General features: G+C 46.6%; 1 protein-coding gene, 1 long non-coding RNA gene and 1 other non-coding gene across 4 annotated transcripts in view; 2 read left to right on the top strand and 1 right to left on the bottom strand.

Annotated features, from left to right (window-relative positions):
• The first annotated feature begins 133 nt into the window (after positions 1-133).
• Positions 134-8,416, top strand: LOC110298792 (uncharacterized). 2 transcript variants are annotated; one of them, XR_015047858.1, is made up of 5 exons: positions 134-284; positions 5,744-5,897; positions 6,138-6,237; positions 6,326-6,497; positions 8,163-8,416. It is a non-coding gene; the product is annotated as an uncharacterized LOC110298792 (long non-coding RNA). The 2 variants fall into 2 exon arrangements; XR_002378410.3 differs by lacking the exon at positions 6,138-6,237 and having other exon boundaries at positions 8,163-8,319.
• Positions 6,828-6,954, top strand: LOC115031631 (small Cajal body-specific RNA 15). The gene has a single exon (XR_003837301.1).
• A 36-nt stretch (positions 8,417-8,452) lies between the features above and the next one.
• Positions 8,453-27,137, bottom strand: part of Fsd2 (fibronectin type III and SPRY domain containing 2) — a 36,123-nt gene continuing 17,438 nt past the window's right edge. Inside the window, exons 6-13 of the mRNA XM_021168942.3 lie at positions 26,921-27,042; positions 25,858-26,013; positions 22,750-22,884; positions 21,846-21,996; positions 19,142-19,275; positions 17,426-17,558; positions 14,055-14,231; positions 8,453-12,123 (exon numbers count right to left, since the gene is read on the bottom strand). Coding sequence (XP_021024601.1) covers positions 11,871-12,123; positions 14,055-14,231; positions 17,426-17,558; positions 19,142-19,275; positions 21,846-21,996; positions 22,750-22,884; positions 25,858-26,013; positions 26,921-27,042 — 1,261 coding nt within the window. The 3' untranslated portion in view covers positions 8,453-11,870. The remainder of the gene's footprint in view (positions 12,124-14,054; positions 14,232-17,425; positions 17,559-19,141; positions 19,276-21,845; positions 21,997-22,749; positions 22,885-25,857; positions 26,014-26,920; positions 27,043-27,137) is intronic.

Here is a 27,137-nt window from a genome sequence, read left to right as displayed (position 1 = left end):
GGCCCGCGAGTCTCCCACTACCCAGTCGCCACGCAGCTAGACGCTAAGCAGCAGAGGACTCGCTCTGAGCATGCGCACTGGAAACAGCCAAGCCCTGCCGCGCCCCGCGGTGCCTGACGTGGAACTTCCTCCCTGCGGCCAAGAAGCCGGAAGTGGACTCATTTTCCACCGGAAGGAAGGAGAAATTATGAGCGAGAGCCTGACACCTGATGCTGGCGGCTTTTGTCTCGCCAAGTTGACCCATTATTTGGCCACCTTGTGCGGCGTGTGACTATGGTGTCCGGGTAAGTGGCTGACGTGGCAGGCGTCCCGGGAATGGGAGAAGAGATGGGTAAGCTGCCCAGCTATCGATCTTCCTTCTCTGTGTTTGTTTTTTCTCCATCTTTTTCAAAGAGGGTTGCTAGCCCACGGAATGGTGGGTAGATATGGAAGGAGAAATACGCGGTCACACAGACTGAAGTTAAATTAAGCACACACACATACATAGTACGTACATACATGCACACATACAAACACATATTCACATGCACAGAGCTGTTGAATATTGGCTCTGTAAATCCAGGCATTCCGAATCGATGACTCTTGCCTAAGGAATCACCTGTTGCAGTAATTTTAGCGCGCGTGAGCACATGCACACGCAGTGGGTGATTTTTAAGTTTCTTGAATGTGTCAGCAAAGTCGTTTACTGTTAGAAAAGGGCAGCAAGGAGGCGGTGGAAAGTTGCATGGTTTGTTGAGGACAGATTCTAAAATCCCATAGAATTCTTGTACAAAGGAGTCTATGCAAATTGTTTTTAAATTGCCTTCTGATGGTGTGCATGGATGGGTAGGAGGTTGGAAAATTGAAGGAGTGAAGACAGCAGTGAGGTGCATTTAGATACTAGCTTGATGGCTTAGTAGTTAAGGGCATTTGTGGCACTTCCAGAGGCTCTGAATTTGATTCCCAGCACCTATATCAAATCACCTGTACCTCAGGACCCAAGGAGTCCAACACACTATTCTGGGCTCCTTGGGCACCACACACATACGTCATTCACTCACAAAGACACGAATATATATATATATATATATATATATATACTTTATATATATACATATATATATAAACTTTATATATATATACATATATATATATAAAGTCTAGATAAGGTGTGAGTCCACCAAAGGAAAGTCATTAGTCATCTACATGTTTGACCCTGTAGATCAGTAGGTCGCAACCCCTTTGGGATCAAATGACCCTTTCACCTAAGGGGTCACCTAAGACCACTGGAAACACAGACATTACATTACAATTCAAAACAGTACCAAAATTACAGTTATGAAGTAGCAACAAAAGTAATTGTATGTTGGGGTCACCACAACGTGAGGGTATTAAAAAGTCACAGCATTGGGAAGGTTGAGAAGTGCTGCTCTAGATGGAGATGCGTTTGTCGTGTCTGCCGTTCCCAGTGTACTGTGTAGTAACAGAATGCAAGCATGGGAATCTTCCTTACCTATTGCCTGTTATTGCATAGAAAACCCTGGGGATCTTAAGCAAGATCTGAGCTCCCCCTAGAAAGCTTGTAGCTGAATACTTATTTGTTTGTGCGTTCACTATGGCTTTGTGGTGGTAACCTGTAGAACTTTACCCTAGCCTCTTTATGGGAAATTCACTATAAAGAATTTGTAAGTTGCCTACAAGTCGAGGAGAGATGCTGTAAAGTTCACTGTAGTCAGTCTCTGTCTGTCTGTCTGTCTGTAGGTAATATGACATCTGGTGCTTGTGTAGCTTTAGGTTTGCCCTGCATTAATGCTGTGAGCTCAAGTGGACCCTGAGTTATTGCTATTATCTTTCTTATACTACAGTGGAAACATGTAGCAGAGTGGAAACCTGTCAAGGAAGGGAGCCTAAGAGGTCCAAAAAGGTAACTGTATATTAGCAAACACAGAAACATTATCAGCATCATGTACAAAAGACCTTAATAATAAGGAACCATTCGGTTAGGTGTTCACTGTGGGGGACCCCTAAGTACTACCTGTAAACAAATTTCAAAATCTTTGCTCTCAAGATACCCTTAAAATTATTGAGAGCTCAAAAGAACATTTATAGGCTATTAATATTTGAGCTATTAGAAAATGAAAGCTAGCCAAGTGATGGCTACCCCTGCCTTTAATCCCAGCATTTGGGAGACAGAGGCAGGTGGATCTCTGTGAGTTCAAGGCTACCTGGGTCTACAGAGCAAGTTCCAGGACAGCCAAGGTTACACAGAGAAACCCTCTCCCCCCACCCCCCCATACACACACACACACACACACACAAGAAAAGAAAATGAGGTCTGATACATGTTTTAAGGATTAGAATAAAGGGGCACACACCCCAGTCGTTTTGACAGTGGTCAATGTCTCCACATATTTTGTCTATTCTAAACTCTGCTGTTTGTCACTGAAGAGGGGGAAGGACAAATACTCTCTTGTTTTGATGGAAAATGTTTTGACCTTACTTAACATCGGAAGGCTTTCAGAGGCTCACATAGGAAGCATATTGTAAGCATAAGTGATTTCCTTCCAAGCCTGACAATACAGAGCTGAGGTCCAGTGTTCCTGAAGTTATATCAGGAGGATGGCAGTTCAAGAACTGTCTGGGGCTGGAGAGATGGCTCAGCAGTTAAGAACACTGACTGTTCTTCCAGAGGACCTGAGTTCAATTCCCAGCAACCACATGGTGGCTCACAACCATCTGGAATGGGATCTGACGCCCTCTTCCGGTGTGTCTGAAGACAGCAACAGTGTACTCATATACATAAAATAAACAAATAGATCTTTAAAAGAAAGAAAAAGAAAAAGAACTGTCTGGATAACTGAGAGAGACCTTGTCTCCAAATAAAGGGTACAAAGGCTGGGAATACAGGTCAGTGCTGGAGTGTTCAGTTAGCATGCACCAGGCTCTGGCTTTAAGTGGCTTTGTCCAAATGTTATAAAAATAACTTTTTGTTTTATAAGCAAGTGTCACTGTTGAAATTGTGACATGAGCAGCAGTGTCACCTGTAAATGCAATAATACAATATGCACACACATCACACCTCTAGACGCTGTATAATTGTGGACACAAGAATACAAATGGGCTTACATTTTGTGTTTCCTTTAGAAATCCTGTTGCCTGCTACTCCTGGAATTGATTCCAGGGCCTCAAACATGCTAGATAAGTGTACTACCAGTGAGCTGTAGCCCAGCCTTCATGGCTTTTGTTGTCTTAAGTAACTGGCTCAGACCTACTTCTCCAGACTTACCATTCATTGATTGGAACATGGAGCAACATGGAGCAGTAGTTCCCATATCTTCTCATTCTCTTGGTCTGTCTCACCTCCTGCCAGGAACCTGCAGGCTATTGCTGTTCTGCATCTACTTCCTTTTTCTGTTTAGAATGCCCACGAGTTTTGAGTTAATGGGTAAGTATATAAAAACATGCCGGGCGTGGTGGCGTACGCCTTTAATCCCAGCACTCGGGAGGCAGAGGCAGGCGGATCTCTGAGTTCGAGGCCAGCCTGGTCTACAGAGTGAGTTCCAGGACAGCCAGGGCTACGCAGAGAAACCCTGTCTCAAAAAACCAAAAAAAAAAAATCATGGGTTCTCCCCTCCTCCCCATCTTTGATCAAACTCAGGGCTTTGTCCACACCAGGTACCGGCCATACCAGAGCTACATCCAATATGAGAAAATTTAAACATCATTTACCTATGAGCGTAACAACTCTAGTCAGTAATAGGCATGTGTTTTTATTTTTGTTTTGGGTTTTTTTGTTTTGGTTTGGTTTGGTTTTTTTTTGGTTTTTCGATTAAAGGCGTGCGCCACCACGCCCTGCCCATGATCTCTTATGTAGAAATTTTGTCATTTAAGGAATTCCACTATGAAAATATTGACCATCTATTGCCTTGTTAGAAAAGGATGAGATTTCAGTCATGAAGAGGGCTTCTGCTTGGGTTCTGCCCTCAGGGAGTATTTAAATTTGGTCATTTATCTTGAAGAACGGTTACTGAAGACTGAGTTACTTTAATTGTTGTTTTCTGTCACTTAGTGAGAGAGTCCAGAAAATGATTTTTAGAGGTACTTCACATTTAAGAAGTAATCCAGAAAATAGCTATGGTTTACAAGTTTGTTATTACCTTTACAGGGTTGTAATTTCCTCTACAAAAAAAAAGAAAAAAAAGAAACCCAACTTAGTTTATAAATAAGAGGGGAGGGGTGAGAGGGTTGTGGTGTTTTTCTGCAAACACCATGGCCAGCGGTGTCATGTCAAACTCTGTGAGTCTGACCTGGAGGTTTATTTTAGGTATATTTTATATAGTACAGTTTAGAAAATGTTTCCTTGTGTATCATAACTCCATGTGCCCGGTAGGGCATAGTTACCTTGAAACTCTTCTCAAAGTATGTGTCACTTCTTCATGGTAGGCATAGAATCCATCATGGAGTCTGTATAGACCACATGCATTGTCTTCAGGGTCTTGGAGAAGATCTCCAGGATCCGTATGTGGTCTCAGTCATACAGATAGTGCAAAGGTCGCTACACTATTAACCGTCTCCAGTTCTGTTTTTAAGGGATGGAGACGGGTGTGGCCTGGCCCTACAAATAGCACAGAGGTCACCAGGCTTTTAACAACATCCAATCTCAGCCTTCTGGGCAGAGAATAGGTTATACATCTTTTCCTCTGAAGAGACAGCCCAGCATGTTTAACTATATGTGAGCACCAGGACTTTGTGCCCTCTACAGTAAACTAAAAATAGCCAATATTGTTACATTGTGCCTTGAGATAGTTTGAATAGGTATAAGTGTTTGAAAGCTTACCTATAGGGAGTGGCACTTTTTGGAGGTGTGGCCTTGTTAGAGTTGGTATGGCCTTGTTGGATGAAGTGTGTCACTGTGGGGGCAGGCTATGATGTCTCCTATGCTCAAGTTACACCCAGTGTGACATACAGTCTCCTTCTGCTGCCTGTGGATCAAGATGTAGAATTTTCTGAATCTGCCTGCACACTGCCATGCTTCCGGCCTTGATGATAATGAACTAAACCTCTGAAACTGTAAGCCAGCCCCAAGTAAATGTTGTCCTTAGTCATAGTGTCTTTCACAGCAATAAAAACCAAACTAAGACATGCTTAAAATGTCAGGTAGGGTCGGGCATGGTGGCGCACGCCTTTAATCGCAGCACTTGGGAGGCAGAGGCAGGCGGATTTCTGAGTTCGAGGATAGCCAGGGCTACAGAGTGAGTTCCAGGACAGCTAGAGCTACACAGAGAAACCCTGTCTCGAAAAACAAAACAAAACAAAACAAAACAAAACAAACAAACAAAAAAAATGTCAGGTAGGTGGTTAAACTTAGTGGGTTAGAGGGATATTTACACATTCTAGTCTGGACCAAGAATTATGAACCAAATTTATGATTCAGAGCTTGTAAAATAGCATATGATAGATCTTTGGGTTATCTTAGTCAGTGCTACAGCAAGGATTAAATGTGAGTGTCAGAGCTCTCTCGTGCTAATGGGGGAGCACGCGACATCCAGCACCACCCTTGGTCCTTCCACACTCATTCTCTGCACAGATCAGAAGTTACTACAGATCCTGAGGGACTGTGTCAGACACCTAGGTGTTAGGACAGAAGACGACTTAGCCTCATCCCACAGCCCCAAGAGCATACATTGGACAGCTGCTTTGATTTCTAATGGAAAAGCTTTCCTTTGATTTGTGGGATAAGTTGATGTCTCATTTCTCTCTTCAGGTATATATATGTATTACCTGAAAGCTGAGGGCAGTTGTTGCCTTGGATCATGCAGAGAGTATGCAGCCACACCCATGCCTTAGATGTGTGTAATTCAAGTGGAGAAGACACAAGCCAGTGGTCACAATATCAACACTTGAGTGTTCTGTAAACGGTGAGTGTGAGAGGTGGGAGTCAGCCAGTGCGTCTCAGAGGTGATTTAGAGCCATACAGCCATCAGACGGACAGGAGGAGCTACGCTGTAGGTGTTAGGGATCTCCTAGTTGATGCCTTATACAGTGTATGTGGTAATAAGACAGTACGGAGTGGAGTCTTACACTTTTCCCAGCGTGCCGGCCTTGCTTTTAACTTGCTTTTACTTCCTGTTTCGCTCTTGCTGCTTCTCTCCCCTTAGATTGTTTGCCATGTGCAAGGAAATGGCAGAGGCAAAATGCCGGCAGCTTATGGAAAAATAATTTATAAAAAAAATGATGGATTAGTTCTGCCAAATTTGAGTAAGTGAGAACACGAAAAACCATATTCTGTTAGAGCCTGAGAAAAGGAAGGAAAGTCAAACGGTGAGTCTAACCTCATTTATTCCAGGATTGGTGTCAGCAGAAAACCAACAGTGATGTGGTGGCACACAGTGAACTGACCAGACCCAGGCAGCAGCAGCTCTTTTGGTGGCACGTCATGGGTACTCTCCTTGCTAATGGCAGATACCGACAGGCAAACTGTTACCTTGCGTTTAGCTCTGTTAGCCATTGACAGTAAGGTAAGCATGTCTTCAGCGTTCATAACTCTTAAAGATCTTGTCTGTAACACAAGACCGGGGTCTCATTTTGTTGTCCTGACTTAGACTTGGCAGTTCTCCTGCTTCAGCCTGCTAAGTGCCAAGATTACAGGGTTGAGCCAGCATGCCTAACTTCTAGTTTAGTTTCTTCAGATAGGGTCTCATGCAGCACAGGCTGGCTTCAGACTTGCTATGGAGCATAGGATTACCTTGAACCCTTGATCTTCCTGCCTCTACCTTCTAAGTTCTGGGATTCCAGGCATACTCAGTTAAAACAATAAAGTTTCAAGTGGTGGGTTTAGTCGTATTCTTCTGGAGACTAAGACAATAGAGTCCTTGAAGTCAAGCTGACTCTGCCTTTAGCCTCCTACAGGAAAAGGTAGATAGAACAGGTCTTGTTTGCAAAATAAATTCAAGACCTACTTATCTACCAACAGCCATTGCCTACGTCCCACAGTCTTCCTACAAGAAGTGGGTGGAGTGAACTCCTAGATGAGGAAGGCTGGGAAAGCCAGAGTGGACACAGTCTCTACCAGTGATAGGAAGGTGCTTGGAGGTCAGACGGGCGGGTTAGAAAGTTGAGAACTTGTTTCCTATAATGCAGGTTTGAGGAATCCAAAAAGTGTATTGTCACTTACACAATTCTGCATCACAATGAATTGTAGGTGGGTCATGTAGGGCAGTAGTTGTTCCAGATGTGAGGGTGAGACACTGAGACTCCCAGCTGCCCATAAACTGGTTCTGTTCGTACTAAAGGGCAAGTACACGCTTCAGAAATATTTTATTTCATGTGCACAAGTGATTACCATCATTTGAAAAGGCAGGGAGCTGATTGTGTGTGTGTGATGAAGAGTGAAGAGGGGGCTTACGTGCCGTGGCACACATGAAGTTCAAAGACAACTCTCCTTCCATGGTGTCCGGTTTGGGGATTGAACTCAGGTCCTCAGGTTTGGTAACAAGTACCCTTACCAGCCCCAGGAGCCAACCATTAAATATACCAATTTTTTGCCATTTATAGTGGCTCATGCATGTAATCCCAGCATTTGAGAAGCTGAAGCAGGAGGCTTGCCACAAGTGTAAGGTCATCTTGGGCTATCTGGTGAGACACTGTCTCAAAAAACCCAAACCAAATAGCCACCACCAACATTAAAATCCAAAACAAAAAAAGTAATTCTGTGAATGAAAGCTATTTAGTTTACCAGAAGCCAATGCTGTCTTATAGCCCATGTTCCTAACTACTTGTTCCTTCTCTCTGCTACTTGTGATGTTCTGGATAGTGTGGCTCTTAAATGCTTACAGTTTCCACCCACGTCCTGTGAAGGCTTTACAGACTCTCCCCTTTGCTAGGGTGTGGAGCCAACACCCGTGCGCTCACTCAGTCGAGAGTTAACGCAGAGGGGCAGGTAAAGTGGGAGAAGAGCGGATGTTGATAGAGTTTGGTTTATCTGCTTAGTATCAGGGTCGTGTGACAGTGGCCTCAGTGTTAAAGATACTTCTCTATGTTGAGCGTGGAGTTCAAGGCTAGCCTGGCCGAGTTATTGGCCCCCCCAGGGCTACATAGTGAGCCCCTATCTCAAACAAACAAACAAATACTCACATATTAAAAGAAAATGTTTTTAAATGTTTTTCTGTTTTGTGTTTTAACAGATTTATCAGAGGTTGCAGCCACACATGGCCATGAGGTAAACCCTGCCCCTGGCTGAACTTGAGTTTCATCAGCTTCTACGTGGGATTGGAAGGACTTGGAATATATCACAAACCCAGCAGGGTTCCCCCCTCTTTTTTTTTTTTTTTTTTTTTAAGATTGATTTTTCTTCCTAAAGATAACATGCTTAAACAAAGTTCTTTATGGTTAGTAACTGTGATGCTTGAAGTTGGTTATCCCTTACTCCAGTAAATTTTAAATGTCAAAGATATCTTGTTAAATAAAAAAAAAGTATCAAAATTTTTTGGGTATTATGTTTTAGTCATGTTCCCTGTTTGTGTTATGTGCAAAGCAGTCCAGGAATCCCAGTAGATCCCATGCCTGTGATCCACGTTTCCCACTTGGTGGTTTCTATTTCAGTAGTAGAGAATGTCTTTCACTAAATACACATGCATATTTCATTAACAGCTTCAGCCAGCTTGTGTTTACATCTGCAGTGCCTTATGTCAGGGTAAGAAGAAGTCCAGTGTGTGTGTGCGTGTGTGTGTGTGTGTGTGTGAAAGAGACAGAGAGAGACACACACAGAGAGAGACAGACAGAGAGGCAGGCAGACAGACAGACAGACAAGCTCTATGGGCAAGTGATAAATCAGGAATCTGAGCTGCTGCTTGCACTAGTAGCGTCCAGAAGGAGGGGAGAGTTGTTACCGCATCAGAATTAGGGTGGGCTAGAACACAAAGTTCTAAAGAGAAGAGGGTCTCCCTGGGCACGCCTGTGTTGGCAGCATCAGGGGACTTGGTACTCAACAGTGTCCTGGTCTTTTCAAGTGAAGTTCTTACTCTGCAGCTGGAGTGCTAAGCTTTGACAGGGACTTGAGTTGGGGATTGGAAATGTGAACAGGGGAGCCAGCAATGGAGCTGGTGGAGCCAGGCACCATGGTCCTTAGCTGAAGACAGTGAGGCAGGGCACCCAAGAGCTGCTGGCTACAGTGCCTTCCCTTCCCTAGGGCCCAGCATTGACTGCGGTGAGCTGATGATTGCCCTGAAACATAAATACACCGTATGCCACTCATTACTCGGCACTTAGGTTTGGATGAAGCATCACATCCTTATGAGACAAATACCGTCTCTCCTTTGTTTGATGGGGAGCACGGGTCTGTAGGTTTTAGGCAAGTAGATACAAAAAGCAGTCGGACCCAGTCCTTGGCTTCAAATCCACTGCTTTTTCACTTCATGACGGTTCCTTGATGAATCCTAGCTAATGCTCTTTCTCTCATCTCCACCTATCCCGAGCCCCTTCCTCGGGTCTCCATTCACCCCAATCACGAGTAGATTGTGTGTGTGGGCATGGCAGTAGCCCTCCAGTGAGCCATGGGTAGCTTCTGTTCTTCACCTGCCTCCCTTAAGAGTTTTCTCCTCCTCCCTGCCATCTTTCCCACCAAGAGCAGCAGGAAGCCAAAGAGCAGTGGCGCGAGCATGAAGAAGGTGCTTGTTTAGGCGCCATGTATTGGTGTGCACCTGTCGGCATGTTAGCCCCCAAAGTCAAATTATAAACAAGGCACACAGTCTCTGCCTGTAGGCATCTTGGAGGTAATTTCAGAGTCAGAGTGGAGTTAGAACCACCATGAAGCAGAAGACAGCTGTTTCAACAGTGCATTTTGCCGTGCTTTTGTTAGGAAACACTGGGCTAGGTAGATGGTTGTCTTTGTCACTCTTCTATTGCTGTCACAACACTAACACTGTTTTCAAGTCCAAAGTTTCTTCTGCGATACATGGCAATCTCTTAACTGTATCACCCGTAAGATCAAAATAAAAAAAGAGATCACATCCTTCCAACATACAGTGGCACAGAATAGATGTTACCATTCCATCAGGAAGGAAAAGGAGAATAGTGAGGAAATACTGGACCAAAGCAAGACCTAAACCTAACAAGGCTGACTCCAGTCCTGCATCTCCATGTCTAATGTCCAAGTGTTCTTCAGATCCACAACTCCTTTCAGCTTTGATGACTGCAGCACTCTCTCTCTCTCTCTCTCTCTCATGTTACATACCCTCTTAGCAGCTGTCCTTGGCAGGTGTCCCATGTGTCTGGCATCTCCAACACCATGAGGTTTCCAAGGCAATCAGGTGTCACCTTTACAATTTCATATCCTTTTTGGGCCTCCACACAGGGACACTGCTGACACATCTGGCCTAAGTGGCTGTCTTTAACTGTGAAGGAAGATTCCACAACCTCCTGTCTTACATTCTTAACTCTAAAGCCAGAAAGAACCGCATGGCTGAAGCTGCTAAGTTCTGCTTGCTGGGGCTGGAACTTGACCCCCTCTCTCAGTTACAGTCTGCACCAGCTTCCTGTTGATGGCTTCCTTTACTGCTCAAGCTTTCCTTTGATTCCTTTCTCAGGTTGGAAGCTTAGGTGGGTGTGGTGTTGCCCTGAGGTCACCATTCCTTTATTCCAGTTAGCACCTGGCTTTTCTTTAACCTAGTCTCCTTGAGCCCAGCTTGGCTCTAACAAATCATTTCCTGGTCTTCCTTTTCTACTCAAACTTTACATTTTGTACTGTTCCTGTTCCCCTTACTCCTTTTCACTATAGATATGAATAAGAGCAGTCACTCATAGCCTTATTGCAGGGTCAATACCAGGCTGTCTTGAAATCTCCTTGGTTAAAAGCTGTTAATCCAAAACTCTTCAATTTGGCCTCAGGCAAATTTTTAGGGCAAGGGCAAAAAGCAGCCATATTCTTTGATAAAATATCACAAGAATGGTCCAATGGCCACTTACTAATATTCATCCCCTCTTAAACTTCTTGATCCCCTGAATCCCACAGTTCAAATCATCTCAGCAGTGTCTTCTGTTCTCCCATTAGTCACACTTAAAGTACTTAGCCACTTTTCTAGTCCAAAGTCCCAAAGCCTTTCATATTCTTCCAACAAGCAGCACAGTCGAGCCTGTTACAGCAATACCCCAGTCCTTGATAACAACCAACTTGTGTATTAGTTATTGTTTTGTTGCTGTGAAGAGACACCATGACCAAGATAATGCTTATAAAAGAAAACATATAATTGGGTGCTGGCTGGCTTATAGTTTGAGAGGTTAAGCCCTTTATTATGGCAGGAAGCATGGCAGTACTCACTGCATGGGATCGTAGTGGAGAGGTTTATTCTGATCCACAAAGCCACTTCTCCTAATAAGCCTAATCCTTTTCAAGCAGTGCCACTCCTAGCCCCTCCTCCACCCATGACTAAGCATGCCCTACGGGAACCATTCTTATTCAGTTACCACAATGGCCTTGAGATGGGCACCTGGCTTCCTTCTTTTTCTGTAATTTCTTGCCTTTCCTAGTCTGATCTTGGTAAACAGTGAAATGTCACAAATGTACAGGGGCTGCTGATGCCATCATGACTTCCCTGACCCTCTCCCTAGGTCTATAAGTTTAGGAGACTTAAAATACTTTACATATCACAAACTGCAATTTGACACTCCAAGAATTCGACCACACAAGAGCCCTCATTTAACAGCCTGATAAGGGCTCCCCCTAGCTTCAGCAGGGTACAGCACACAGGTGAAATGGGTTCCAGTACACCATCAACTGACACTACTGTGAGCTTTAGCTTCGGCTAGCAGTAGGAACCTTGAATACCAAGTTCAGCCAGCAAGGGGAGGGTGGCTGAGGGACAGGAAGGAAGAAAGAGTGGAAATACCAGAAGGGCCTAAAAGAAAGTGACATGCTTTGGCATTGAAATGCCATTGTAGATCTTTAGGCATCCAGACTTTTCCAGGGAAAAGCAGGGATGCACAAGCTGGTGGAGCTGACAGCTAAATGTGTACAGGTGCTGAGCAATGTCCACATTGAAAAAGGACAGCTTGGAGTTCTCGTAGTCCAGCAGCACGCCAATCTTCCTCGGAGCAACTGTGATCCTGATGTCTGGAGTCGTCCTGTTGTGCAGAAACTCATACTGGTGCCTGAAAATTCAATGTTGATACAACAAAGGATAGAAACGATAGGCGAGCTGCTTGCAGAGTGCTTTATACTGACTGTCAGTGACTACCAAGCAACATGACACTTTCTAACTCCTTCTTTCTAATATGTGTCCTAAAACACAGTTTCCGGCTTTCCTTGTGAGTGAACTCTGCACCTTAAAAGCTTTTATACAGAACCATAAACTTCCACTGCGTCCGAGTTTGCACTGAAAGGAAACATCTGGAGCCGGTCGGTGTGTGACTCATCTGGAGTAAAGACATCTGAAATGAGGAAGCCTTGCGGGCCTTCTCTACAAACTGAACCAGGACTCCATGGCTCCAGTTCTTCCTGAGCAGGGGTGGCAGTGGCCTGGCTGTCACAGGTGGGTGCTGGGCATGACCTGCACCCCTTTTGCTGTGTATCCCGTGTGCTTTGAAAAGTGGCCAAAAATCAAAGCTAGCCACTGGTCATGCAGACATCTGAAGACCCACTTGTTCGGTATATTGATTCAGACTCCCTAGATCAGCACTTCAGTGTCAAGTAGCTGGTCTCTATCTCAGCTCCCCTGCTCACTCCTTTAATGTGAGCAGCTACCAGAAAATAAATGAGTTCCTTCTTCTCTCTACCAACAGACTCAAGACCATGAACCCAAAATACGGGTAGGGCCGGTCCTCATCCTCACATGGCTTCCTTCTTTCTTCTTCCCTCCAGACATGATTGCTAGAAACTTCTGTCAGCTCGAGCCTTGCTTTCCTCCATTATTCTGGCAGCCAAAATTTACCTCATCTTGCTGCCAACTCCCCTGTTACACACTGACTCCTATGCTTCCTTTAGTTTCCTGGTTTGACGCTGACCCTTGTTCTTTCTAAACAAAAGAGGCCTTTGACCTCTATTCTTGGTTCAGATTAAGTACCTGGCTTCACTGAGAGCGGCTCTTGCATTCTAAAATGGTTCTCATGGTTAGCAGAGCCCAGTCTAATCTGCTCCCTATCTGGGGAAAAGCTACTGTTCTCTTAATGTTCGGACATGATCTTGTCTTTTTTTAAGTTTTTCAAGACAGGATTTCTCTGTGTAGCCCTGGCTGTCCTAAAACTAACTCACTCTGTAGATCAGGCTGGCCTCAAACTCAGAAATCCACCTGCCACTGCCTCCCAATGCTGGGATTGAAGGCGTGCACCACCACTGCTGGCCAGAGGCTACTTCTTGTAAGAGGTAGGGGCCTCGAGGGATATGCCTGCCAGCGTGTTTTGTTTTGAAAGTTTTCAAGTAAAGGAAGGTGGTTGCCATGGCCTTGTAAATCTAAGCATTTTGGGCATTGGCCAGGACTCTGGGATTTTTTTATCCTCCATGCATCTAGTCTATGTAGTGCTCTGTGGCAGAAGCTGGGGTCATGGGACCCCTTGGCCACACTGACTGAAGATGGAATGGCTTCCACAGCAGCTCTGAGGATGGAATACAGGAGCTTAAGACCTGTACTGCTGGAGCCAAACTGCCTGGGTTGGAAGCCAAGCTCTGACTGTCCACAAGTGGGTGGATGATCCAGCTACTGTGAGGGCGGCCTTTGTCCTGAAAACGTACAGGACCGTATGGGCCAGGCCTGGTGGGACATGCCTTTAATCCCAAAGCTTGGCAGAAGAAGCAGATGAATCTCTGTGAGTCTTGAGGCCAGCCCGGTCTACATAATGCATTCCAGGCTAGCCAGGGCTACACAGTTAAGCCCCTGACTCAAGGGGGACGCTGTTGGTACCTGAAGAGCACATGGCGAGCTTTAGATGTTTTTTTCTCTTTCAGGTGAAGTTGGTGGCAACAACTCTTGACATACCTGAGGTTTTTCTAAACAAATGTGTGTGTGTGTTGATTACTGTCAGGAAAACCTCTCTTTCATCTTTCGAATCCTTGCTGTGGGTGTCCAGGAGGCTAGAGGTGACTTTACCTTTTGGAAACAAATGTGTGCCTCATGCACCAGGACAAGGAGTTTGCGCCCAGGTCTTCCTGTTTAGGGACATCTTCACAGACCACACCCACAGTGTAGTCCATATGCTCAGCCACCTCCACTTCCCAGTAATGGCGCCCTCGGACTGGAATTAGATTCCCCATGACAGCAACACACCTGGGTTTAGAAAGGGTAGAAGCACAGGCTGGGCTGGGCTGGGCTGGGCTGGGCTGGGCTGGGCTGGGGTGTTAGAGTTCTTGTATAGCATGCATAAGACTCTGGGTTCTATCAAAAGGTGGGGACATATTTCACGGTGGTGCCCCAAGCATAGCTGATGCTGAAGACTGGAAGATTACATTGCCTGGTATGAAACATGGAATGAAGTAACAGTAAAGCCTACAGAACAGGTTCTTGTTGTGTCTTTAAAGTGGCTAAGGCATTTCTGGTACTGAAGGTAGATACACTGTAAGATGGGAGGGACTGAGTGCCTAAGCACCACAGTCAAGGCACCATATGCTTGAAGTTCGTCACTGGCCAGAAGGATCTCTGAGGTACCATTTATGCTAGGGGTGACAAGACTCCAGAGATTGGGCTGGTGCAAAAAAATGTTTGCTGGACAAGCCTGGCAACCTGAGTCACACCCCCAGATCCCACGGGAAGTGTTAGGAGGGAGTCCCCCACCCCCACCCCACCACCGACATGCCACAGCACGTGTGTCTGTACACACATGCACAGCACACATAGTAATAGTGAGAATGATAGGAAACATTTTGGGGGAAAAAATCCAGAGGGTGACTCAAAAGCATGATAGCACATTCCTTCCCTGTCATCAACACCAACCCCGAGCCCTCCTCTGGGAACCACTGCTGGTGGCTCAGGTATTTCCATAGAGGAAGGTTTCTCTTGCAAGTTGGATCACACCAGAACCTCCAAAATGAACATCCAGTTCATGATTCCTGTGCTAGCTAGGAGGAACCCACTGCTGGGGTGGTGGCCACTTCCACATAAATGTAGGTAAACAACAAGTGGGGCCTCACTTTCACATAGGAAACTTCCACATGAAGGCCAAACTGAAGCCTGCCTGAGAGCTTAGAGACTGATGATGCAGACAGTGACAGCCAATTGGGAAATGCCACTTGGAGTACATGCTTGCTTGGGACCAATGGGATGCGGGCGGAGGGTATAAAGGCATCCTTTCCTCTCCAAGTTGCTCTTGGTCGTGGTGACCGCAATGGAAAGCACACTAGGTGAGGCTCCAAGGATGCCTGTGTTCCTCTGCCTCCTCTTTTGTAGGCATGTCTGACGAGTACCTGCTTGAAGAGTCCATGGGGAGGGCAGGGACAATACCTCCCCCTCCACCCTTGCACACAGCACAGCCATTTCAGATCCACTAGAACTGGAGATTAAAATGGGGCTAACTCAGCTGGACCTCCTCCCAAAGCCAAGACAATGGCTCTTAAATTCTCCCGTGTCTTAAGAAGCAGAATGCAAAAAATAAAGACGATCAAAAAGCATTTTGCATAGTCAGGTGTGCTGACGAGCTACCCATCATCCCCGGGCTTGGGAAACAGAGGCACGAAGATGAGACATTCCGGCTCATCCATAGCTACATGAGATTCTTAAACCAAAAACCCACTTATGCTAGACTCGCTTGAGAGCACCTGCACCTCCTTAAATACATACAACTGTTCTGTTCTTAATCCTCCACCTGCCTCTCCACCCTCGCTTAATCTACAGGAAAAGCATTAACCTAACACTGACTTAATCTGAAATCATCTGTGATTGATTACAGGACTTCACCTAAGTAAAGGCCTTCGTGGGCTGGGATAGCTGGCAGCGTAGGGCTGTGTCTCCAGCTGCCGCCCACGACAGGAAAGCCACTTTCTTCATCAGCAGATCCTCTGAACTCTTAGCTTTCCCCTGACTCCTGGGAAGTAGAGAGGCTATGTTTACTGTTTTAAGCTTAGAAATTGATTCAGCCTTGGGAGTTAATCTGTCCCTTTCCTTTTGTTGCTTTTGCTTTTCTCTCTATTATATAGTAGCCCTTATTTTAAGCCTCTTGAAAAGAGACGAATAGGGGCTGGTGAGATGGCTCAGTGGGTAAGAGCACCCGACTGCTCTTCCAAAGGTCCAGAGTTCAAATCCCAGCAACCACATGGTGGCTCACAACCATCTACAACGAGATCTGGCACCCTCTTCTGGAGTGTCTGAAGACAGCTACAGTGTACTTACATATAATAAATAAATAAATCTTAAAAAAAAAACAAATAGTAAAAAAAAAAAAAAAAAGAAAAGAGACGAATAATATAAGTTAATATCTCAGCATAATGTACTGAGCTCTGGAAGGAGCTAGCAAGCTCAACAGACAGACAGCCCGAATGGTAACCTGCCCTCTGGTCTTGTGTAAGGGGAAAGACAGTTTTCTGTTCCACCTTTCGATCTGGAACACCTATCCTGCCTGCTGCTTTGGTGATGTGATCGTTGGTGTGAGGGTGATGGGGCGAGCAAACAAGTAGCTGTGAGGAACCATGAGAACTGGTGCTCAGTTTCCTGGAGGGCAGAATGGCAAGCATCTTTGAGCTGGAGTTATTTCTTCCAGTTACACCAGAAACTAAGTAGCCAGGATGCTTGCCCAACTGTCACACATGCCGGCTAACAAAATGTCTGAATCCGTAGAGCAGCTGGTTCTGAATCTCGTCTAAAACAGAGATCTGGTCCACCACGAGGTGGGAGGGGAAGGGTCACCTTTCCCTTAGAAACGCACCGCCTGCCTCATAAATATTCACATAACTCATTAAGAAGCTTCAAAGGAACCCACTGTGCTGGGGCCATTCCCTCCAGCTCTGCAGCCAGGCCCTGTTTTCACAAGTGAACTTCTGCCAGCACTGTGTTGTCTCTTGGCCGAATTCTCTCCTTGGAGAAGACAAGACTTAAGTAAGACAGTGGTTCTCAGCCTTCCTAATACTGTGACCCTTTAATACAGTTCCTCATGTTGTGGTGACCCTCAACCATAAACATTTCTGTTACTACTTCATAACTAAAATTTTGCTACTGTTATGAATCCTAACATGGGTTTTGTGATGGTCTTAGGTGACTCCTGTGGAAGGGTCATTTGACTGCCAAAGGTCTCAATTCATAGACTGAGAACCGCTGGACTAAGGGGGAAACGTCACAGCAACAGGAGAAAGTGCTCACTCAGTGCCTGGTGTCTGTCTGTCCCTGTGCTATGTGACCTGATAGTCTGGCTATATCCCATAGTGCCCACAGCCTGGGACTTCCCTGGGCAGAGGCCACCACAGTCTTCTCCTCTTCTAGGTAATAGCTACGTTTCCCAAATGCTCCATGGGGGTCAGGGAGAGGCAGTCAGATACCTGGTAAATTGCGTCTTGCTCGGTGGCAGCTCCCTTCTGAAACTTTTCTTCTCACTTCGAACTACCGTAAACCCATCTTCAGAAATGGTCAGCCAGGGATGGCAGGTGTCTTTGTTCAATTGGAAATAGCTTCCTGTGGGGAGAGGGAACATCGAGAAACCCCAACCTGTTATTGCAGGACTTTCCCTGCATGGTCTAAGAGCATTACCCATGTATGTGGCTTCTTCCCCATGGATGCACAGAATCCCTGCCCCTGGTAGAGTCATGACCAACCTGTGAATAGGGTGGCCACTATTGGGGGTGGGGGCAGGACTTGTACAATTAGTGCCATGCAATCTGTATATCTTCTCTCCCTTAGCCCTTATGACTGTACCTAGATAGGGATGTTACTGTCCCCATTTTGTAGATGAGGAACCTGAGGCTCAGGTGGTTAAGAAGTAGATGATAGAAGTCAGACTGAGCTACTTACCTCTGTCTGATCCCAGACACCAGGTTTTTAATTTGCAGGCTCTGAGTGTTTGGACCTGAGTAAGAATTTCTAACCTTGCCAAGGAAAACCATATTGAGGGGATTTGCTTTTTGTTATTGCTCTTTAAACAGGGTCTCATACTGCAACCACTTTGTCCCATAAGCAGCCCTTAAACTTGTAACAATTCTCCTGCCTCAGCCTCTGAAAGAGGCTCTGAACAGAGCTGGCTGTGCCTTTGTTTTCTGCTCTCAGCGTTGTCAGTTTGTTTTTCAGAGCAAGCAGCTGTAATTTCAAAACACTCAGCTTGCTCTTCCCATCTGTGAGGCTGGAATATGAATGTGCCATTCTGCCTCCTGCCAATGGGAACGGGGACAGAGGCTCAGAGTGTTTCAGTGAAAGAGCTCAGGAAGGAACATTTGTTCCCAAACACTGGCTGGTCTCTCTGCTTCTGCCGCTCACCTGGAGGCCACCCACTCAGCTGGCTTGAACTGGATTGCTCTGGGAGGCTTTTGGAGGCTGCAGTGAAGCTTGGATGCAGAGCCCGAGCCTGAGCAGAGCATTGCAGGGGGTGGGTCGGCTGGGCGGGGCTTGGCAGTGGATGTTTCTAATGAGGTCTCTGCTTACTTAGGACTTGGACCTGGGACATGCCAGTTCTCTGACATAGTGAAGGCACATGGGACAGGATGTCAGCACCCAGGATGGTCAGACAGAGCATGGAAGCTGGGAGGAGGTTGAACAGTGGAGACTCAGTTGGCTTCTAACCGGGGAGGGGCTCCTTCTTACAGAAGGAGCAGGAGCCTGGCTATTTGGAGTTCTTGGGAATGTGGTAAAACCGTCTTCCAAAGCAGGTGTGCTGGCTCACACCTGTAATGCCCAGCACTGGAGAGGCTGAAGCAGAAGGATTACCTTGAGCTCCAGGTCAGCTTGACGACATATTAAATTCGAGACCAGCCTGAGCCATAAAGCAAAATCCCATCTCAAAAAACAAAGCCAAACAAACAAACAAACAAACAGGCCACCCAGATCCAGTGGGATAGCCTCTGGTACTTGAGGGACATGGAGAAAAGCCTAGAGTTTTAGTACTAGCTCAACCAACCCAGGTTCTATGGGGCTTCCGTGACTCAAGAGACCCTTCGATGTCTGATCTGTCCATAATGTGATAGTTATGTTTTCCAATACACTCTTACCACTGAATTTGCAACCAAGTGGCTAATTTTGAGTCCCAAGAGTGTGGCTGGCTTACAGACCTGTGGTGTGCACTGTAGCAGGCTCACTTCTGGCACTGGTGCCTCCCACGTTGAGGGCTCGCACATAGATGGTGTAGCTGTGTCTAGGCTGCAGCTGTATCAGGGATTCACAGGTTGGGATGCCTACGACAGACCTATGCACAGAAGAAGCAGAGCAACTGTGAGCAGGAGCCCAGGCATCAGCCACCCTTTTTACACCCACTGTCCTCTGACCCACAGCAGCTCAGTCAAGACTCTCAGATCCCTGGGCAGGTCGCCCACAGCTCACAGCTTGCTTGCCAGTCTGTGTCTGGCTGGCTCCCTTCCGAGCTCCTCAGCCAGGTTTCCCAAGCACCCAACACTGTGCTCAATGTGACTACTGGAGCAACTGTCACAGAGAATGATCCAGATCATTTCAGTTGGACTGTATGGGAATACAAGCTCGTTACACCATCTGGATTTCTGTGGCTGTCAACCCCATTTCCATTCAACTGAAATGGACAACTGAAGTCTTCAGGATGGTGCCCATGTACAGACATGAGAACAGGTTGTCATCTTGGAGGCTGCAGCTCTGGGCCAGAGAGACACTTCTGCTTGTTCACTTCAGTAGATTAACCAAGCTCCTTCTATCCCAGATGCTATACGCCCTGGGAAACCGGACATAATCCCTATTCCCAGGGAACCTACGGTCTGTTCGGGAAGAGAGGCATTGCTCCAGAGAGCTCCGTCGTATTCCTGAGAAGCTTGCGTGTGCTGCAGCATGGACGGGTGGTGGTGACTTACAAGCTGAGGTCTGAAGCGGGACGAGCCTTTCCTTCAGTGATGGGACACGTGATTCAGTTTGTTCTATGAGAGTAAGCATCAGATCACCCAAGTTGCTGACCGGTCTTCCGAGGGCTCCAGCATTATGGATTTGCCCAATCCCAGGCTATTATAAACAGCAAAGGAAACCTGAATTGCTAGGGGGGTCTGAATCACTGGACCCCTCCCCTGACTTCTGACTATCTCCAGCTTTGCTGTGGCTATAGGCACACAGATCTCGGCAAGAACAGATACATAGAATACATGATAGGCTCTAAGGCTCTCAACCAGACCCAGCCAGCAGGGATAAGTCTCTGTGGATTGAAGGAAAATGCCAATGATCTATGTGGGATAACCAGGGGACTCTGAACGTCTGAGCTTAAGTAGTGCAAACAAAGCACGTCTCATTCTTATTAAGCAAACAAAACATGAGACATTTGCAGTTAGCTTAAGCAGATGCAAGTGAAGCGAGCAAGGGAGATGCTAAGTCTTATCATCATTGGGCATATGAGAAGAGTCAACAATATTTCTCCCAGGCCTTTGCCATTCCCACAGAGATAATGTGGACATGCCAGGGCTTCCCCTCCATGTCCCTGCATTCAAGTGCATTCGCTCACCATAGTTAACGCGATTCTTTATAGAAGGTCCCCTGTGGGAAGAGCATTCTGCACTCTGTCCCATCCTGAGTTCACAGTAAGTGCACAGCGCTCCTTCTTCACAGGCTCCTAGCTGGCTTACATCAGCCTCTCTAATGGCTAGCCTCAAAGGCCTTTTCCATTCTCATGACACAGCTCAGTGCACTCCCGAAGTCCCCAGCAGAGCTACCCTGGACTCCACGGCCAGGGATGGGCTGCCCAGCTGGAGGAGTCCTTGATCTGTCAGCTTCAGGCCTGACTGCCTGGCTCTAAGCCCGAGCAGCCACGCTTCCTCTGTGGTGCTATGTGGTAGACTCCTGGGACCTGTAGGCCCTGGTGGCCACCATGTCCAATTCCTCACAGACTTGTGAAGGCCTCTCACTCTCAGACTGGTGGAGAAGCCTCCAGGCAGTGTTCTGTATCCTTTGTACACTGTACATCAAGTCTCCTTTGTCGTTCCTGGGCCCTTCACCATATGCCCTAATTTTAATCACCCTCAGTGATTGATTCTTGATACACAAATGGAAAGGAATTTTTTTTTTAGATTTATTTATTATTATATCTAAGTACACTGTAGCTGTCTTCAGATGCACCAGAAGAGGGTGTCAGATCTCATTACAGATGGTTGTGAGCCACCATGTAGTTGCTGGGAATTGAACTCAGGACCTTCGGAAGAGCAGTCAGTGCTATTAACCACTGAGCCATCTCTCCAGCCTGGAATTTTTTTTTTTTTTTTTTTTTAAAGGCAGGGTCTCAGACCCATACTGGGCTTGCATTTGCTATAAAGACAAGGATGATCTTGAATTCCCAACCCTCCTGCCTCCACCTCCCAAGTGCTAGAATTATAGACAGGCACCACCATGCCTGGATTGTTTTGGCTTTACTGTTGTTTTTATTCCTTTGAGACGGGGTCTCTCGTTGACCCTGGAGTTAGACTAGCAGCCGGTAAGACCAAGTGGTCCTCTGTTTCTACCTGCTATAGCTCTGGGGCTACAGGTGAGGATTCACACCCAGCTTTGAACATGGGCTTGGGATCCTATCTCACACACACTCACACTTGCAGAGCAAGCCCTCTTACCCACTCGGCCACATCCCAGCCCTTAACTGGATTAAAAAAAAAAAGGCAACATGGGTTTCACCGTTAATATTCATCATTCATGATCAATAATAACATCCCAGCTACTTTTTGGGCACCCTAAGCAACCTAAATAAGATTGCTATGTGCTATGTATTACAAACTGTGACCTTGTCCCTGCACTGCATATGCAGTGGAGACTCTCAGGACTCACTCAGTTACCCCCGAGGCTTCTGGTGTCTCTGCCTGGATTAGCTCCACCGTGTAGGAGTCCACCGGATTCAGGTTCCCAGACTCCCAGCAAATCAGTGCAGCCTCTTCACAGCTTCTGATTGCCTCGGTTTTTATAGAGGGGGGAGAGGGGGCTAAACACAGGAGAAAGGAGATACGAGCAACCATTAGGTTCCGTTCCAGCCATTTTGTTCAGAGACGTGGACAAACACCACAGCAATGCAAGCGCCTGGGAACCCCTGTCAGACATTCCTGGGATTGGGGATGCTCTCTGGACCTGTGGTGGTTCCAGTAATAAATATCCATCATTGCCTAGCACATTCAAATGCTCTGTTCCCAGGTCGTAGGCCTTCAGGAAGTGCAGCCTTGCTGGAGAAGGTATGTCACTCTAGGTGGGCTTGAGAATGTAGAGACTCACACCATTTCAAGCCCTGCCACCCCCCTCCACCCCCCATCCCCCACCCCCACCCCCACCCCTGCTCCACACTTGCAGTTCAAGATGTGAGCCCTCGGTTTCCTGCTCCTACCGATATAACCATGTCTCTGTCATGTCTTTGCCAAGACGCTCATCTCCCTGGAACAGCAATCCCAAATAAACCCTCCCTTCCTTAAGTTGCCTTGGACATGGTGTTTTAATACAGCAATAGAAAAGGAACTTAATACAGACAAGTCCCAAGTGTCAGTATACCTGCAGGTAGCAGGCTAACCATGAAAATAACGTCCCTGCCACTCCAGGCAAGTTGATCTACTGCGTTAAGTAAAATACAGGAAGGGGAAAACCACACACAGCTCTTTCTATCCTTCAGAGGAAGCAGAAAACCCAGTTCCACCTAGAATCCTGAAATGCCTGAGTTCCCTTAAAAGAAAATGAATAACCCAATCAGTACCTGTCATATACACTGCGTGCTCACTGCAGGGGCTGGGGCCAGTCCTGTTCTGAGCTATGACCCAAAACTCATACTGGGTATTTGGCTCAAGATTTGTCACTGAGCAATATGTTTCTTTGACCGTCATGGTGAATTCTGGAAGAAAAAGAAAAAAAAAAAAAGTAAGAATTCAAATCTTAAAAGGCCACTGGACTTTTCTGTGTCCCACTGTGAAAGACTCCTCCCTCCCCCTGCAGGTACAACCCTGCAGACCCACTGTGTGTGCTGAGAGGCTCTGGCTGCCTAGGCCTTGAAGTGGCGTTTACCTTGGTGACCAGCTTAGCAGTGGTTCTGTGACAATATGACACAAGAAGAGGCTCGGAGCGCAGTGAGGGACTTGCTCTCCACCTCCCTCTCAACCCATCCACCAACCCTTGAGCATGCTCACGTGCATGCAAGTAACCACACACTCGAGCTCAGAACACTGTCAGGACACTCTCTGGAGAGCTCAAAAAAGTCCCCAGGCCACGCTGCACCAGCTAGGTCCCAGGTAAGGCCAGAGGGAAGATATTAGTTATTTTTACCTGATAAGAAGCAAGGTAAGGAAGGAAGGGTTTATTTCCATCAGGGCAGGGGAGGTAAGATGGCAGCTACATGAGGCCATACTCCTACTGTATCCATCTCAGCATACAGAGCTGAGTGCTGCTGGCTGCTAGGCTTGCTTTTTCTTTTCTAATCTGTCTAGGACGCCCTCCCATGGGATGGTACCGTTCACATTCAGAGTGGGCCTTCCTGCTCTGTTAAACCTTTCTGGACACAGCCAGAGATGTGTTGCTATGGCGATTTTAAATCCCTCAAACTGACAATGGAGATTAACAATCATAATGAATACGACTACCTTGGTCCATCTGATTGCACTCAGAGGGCCTTGGGACCTGAACTGTCTAACCAACCCATAACGTTATAAAATAATAAATGTGTCATTTTAAGCCACTAAGTTGGGGGTAGGGAGTATTGTTAAAGAGCAAAAACTAACTGATACTTGTAGTTTTGATAAATGGTCATGCTATCAAACTGCTCTCCAAATGTTTGTGTTTGCACCCACAGATTTGTATTGCTCTCAACTTTGGTGAGAGAAATTTCTTTTTACAGAGGGTAATGGTTAATGCAGAGATTCATAACTGGTCAAAGTGCCAGTTACAAATATATAAATAATTTTGAGTACTTAGCTGTTGGTGGGTCATCTTATATCCATGGTCTATAATCCAAGGCTCAGGGAGGTTCAAATAAGAGGGCTCAGAAAGGGTCAAGGGGACAAACAGGGAAGAGAGCTGTGACATGCTGACTTCCAGGCATGGTATGGCTATTGCACACACCAACTGACAGCAGCTGTGGTCACCTGCACAGAGCTAGCCAATCCAATTTCCAGTGTGGATGGGGGATGGGCCCTGGAGGCCCCACCCCTAGTGGAGGTAGTTGCTGGCTTCTGAAGGAAGGGGACTGTGGTGGACCGATATGATCAAGATACATTGTATAAATGTATGAAAGTTTCAAATAATAAAAACTATTAAAGATAGTATTAAAAATAATTTTAAAAATTAAAAACAAAAGTCCTCCTTCCTGGTCCCTGGGCAGAAATGCTGTCACCTCCCTTAACTCAGAGGCTCTACATGACACCTGCACAGCTTAGAGCAGTGACCTGATAGCCTGGTTCTGTCACATCTCACTGTGACCCATAGACAGCTCGGTTCTCTCTGAGCCTCCACCACCCTCATCTGTCAAATGGAGACTCCAAGTACAGAGATCTCACTCTGATCCGACTCACACTGCAAAGACCTATCGGCAGGACCGGAGCCTGATTACTTTAGGTTTGTGGGGTTTGGGGAGCAGTTTTTCTGTAGTCTGACCTGGCTTTCTTGTTATGGTTTAAGTATGTTCCCCCAATAGCTATGTGTTGGAGGCTGTCTGTCCCTAGTCCACGGCCCTAGAATGTAAAGCCTTTAGGAGGTGAGGGCTCATGGGAGGAAGTTAAATCATTGACACCATGGCCTTGAAAGGGGATATTGGTGCCCCAGCCCCTCCTGTTCCTCTTGGCTCCTTGAATGCAATCAGGTGAGCAGCCTTTCTGCCACACTGTGCTATGCTAATTCTCTGTCATTAAAGACAGAAACTGCAAGCTAAAACCAAGTTTCCTCCTTAAAAGTTGATTTATGCTAATAGTGCACACCTTTCATTCCAGCACTAGGGAGGTAGAGACGAGTGGATCTCTGTGAGTTTGAGGCCAGCTTGGTCTACACAGCTAGTTGCAGGATAGTCAGGGCTACACAAAGGAACCCTGTCTAAAAAAAAAAAAAAGTTTATTTATCTCTGATTTTTGTTATAGTAACAGAAAGCTGGCTGTGATGATTAATCCTAAATTTTTCTTTTTTTTTTTAAAGATTTATTTATTTATTATTATATGTAAGTACACTGTTGCTGTCTTCAGACACACCAGAAGAGGGCATCAGATCTCATTACGGATGGTTGTGAGCCACCATGTGGTTGCTGGGATTTGAACTCTGGACCTTCGGAAGAGCAGTCAGGTGCTCTTACCCACTGAGCCATCTCACCAGCCCTAATCCTAAATTTTTCAACTCTGTAAGATTTAGAATCACTGTAGAGACAAGCCTATGGGCGTGTCCATGAAGACGTTTCCAAAGAGGTGCAGCTGAGGAGGGAAGAGCCACGCTGAATGTGAGTGCCACCATCCAGTGGGCTGAGGTCTCAGACTGAATATAAAGGGGAAAGTGAGTAGACACCAGATTTCATCTCTGCTTCCTGACTGTGGATACAGTGTGGCTGGCTGCCTCTGCCCTGCTGTGGTGGACTGTACCCTCAAACTGTGAGCCAATAGACCCTCCCTTCCTAAAGCTGTTTCTCAGCTGACATCTGTTCACAAACAAATGGCTAACACAAATACCCTGCTCACCGGAGAAGGGCTGATGGGATATTGGTGGGAGGGTGGTCCCAGCCCTAGCTAACGTGAGCCATTTCCCTGGTGGGGGTGGTGCAGAGCTGCTACCAGAGAGCAAGAGGGCATTTCCTGAAGCATTCTAGCCAGCAGCCGCTCTTTCAGGCCCTAGGCCTCACCCGCTTCGTCCTTGCCAGATGAGCTGTCCTGCACCGGCCTATAGGACAGCAGGTAGCTCTCCACGGTGTCGTCAGAATATAAGCTCCAGCACACGCGCACTGAGGAGCCGGTGGCGGAGTTGGGTGCCTGGGGATTTATCACTGGAGCAGAGGGGGCTGAAAAAGGAAAAGAGAGAGAACAGCCCTGAGCAGCTCTATGTGCAGGAGGGGAATGGGGTGGCCACTTCCTGGTTCACTGTGTTATTCTGTGTGTATGGGTGTTCTGTCTGCATGTGTGTCTGTGTGCTGTATGCATGCCTGGTGCCATAGAGGAGAGGTAGCGGGTATTTACAATTGATATTCAAAACACTGAAGAATCTCCAAATCTCCGTGGCAAACAAAGCGGACAAGTCCCCTAAATAACGTCATTTTAAAATGAGCAAAGGACTCGAACAGGGCTTAGTCTAAAGAAGACACACAAATCTGCCACCAAGAGGATGGGCAGGTGCTCAACATCACTCATCAGGAGGGACATGCAGATCGACACCAGGACCCGAGCCCTTGTGCTGAAGCCTGCCTGTAACCCAAGGGCCTGGGAGGCTGAGGCAGAAGGATCACAATGTGAGGTGAGCCGGGGCCACAGTGTGAGTTCTGAGGTAGCCTGCATACAGAGAGAGACCCTGCCTCAACAAAACTAAAAACAACACCTGAACAAGACTCCAAAAGCTATCTTCTCACGCCTGCTAGAACAGCCATGTTCAGAGGGCAAAGGATCTGGAGAACGGGAAGTTGTGGGTACTGCCAGGGAAGTGTACCTTTGTACAACCATTGTGGAAAACAGCAAGTTGCACCACCAAAAAAAAAAAATTAATAAGGAACTGCTGGTGCCTGTGAATGGTTTATTTCACTCATTATACTATCCATTCAAGTCCATTCATGTTGTCACAAATCTCTCTCTCTCTCTCTGTCTCTCTCTCTCTGTCTCTCTCTCTGTCTCTCTGTGTCTTTGTCTCTCTCTGTCTCTCTGTGTCTCTGTCTCTCTCTCATCCAAGCTGCTGTGAAGATGCACAGGTCAGAGGCAAACCTGGAATGGTATTGATGGCGTCCATCAGCTGCTCCACATCAGAGAAGTCCAAGGTCTGGTCTTCAAACTCAGGTTGTGCAGAGAGTTCCACATCAGTTTTGGTTTTCAGGAATTTCCCCAGTCTGTTGGTGTAAAAAGACATGCACAGTGGTTGGTTGGGGAGTTGGATCAGCAGCTAGGAGCACTGGGCAAGCCAGGCAGAGGTGGCGCACACCTT

The sequence above is a fragment of the Mus caroli genome, unplaced genomic scaffold (assembly GCF_978045245.1).
Source record: "Mus caroli unplaced genomic scaffold, Mus_caroli_1 scaffold_8, whole genome shotgun sequence".
Taxonomy (NCBI): Eukaryota; Metazoa; Chordata; class Mammalia; order Rodentia; family Muridae; genus Mus; species Mus caroli.
This window is presented reverse-complemented; position numbering and strand designations above follow the sequence as displayed.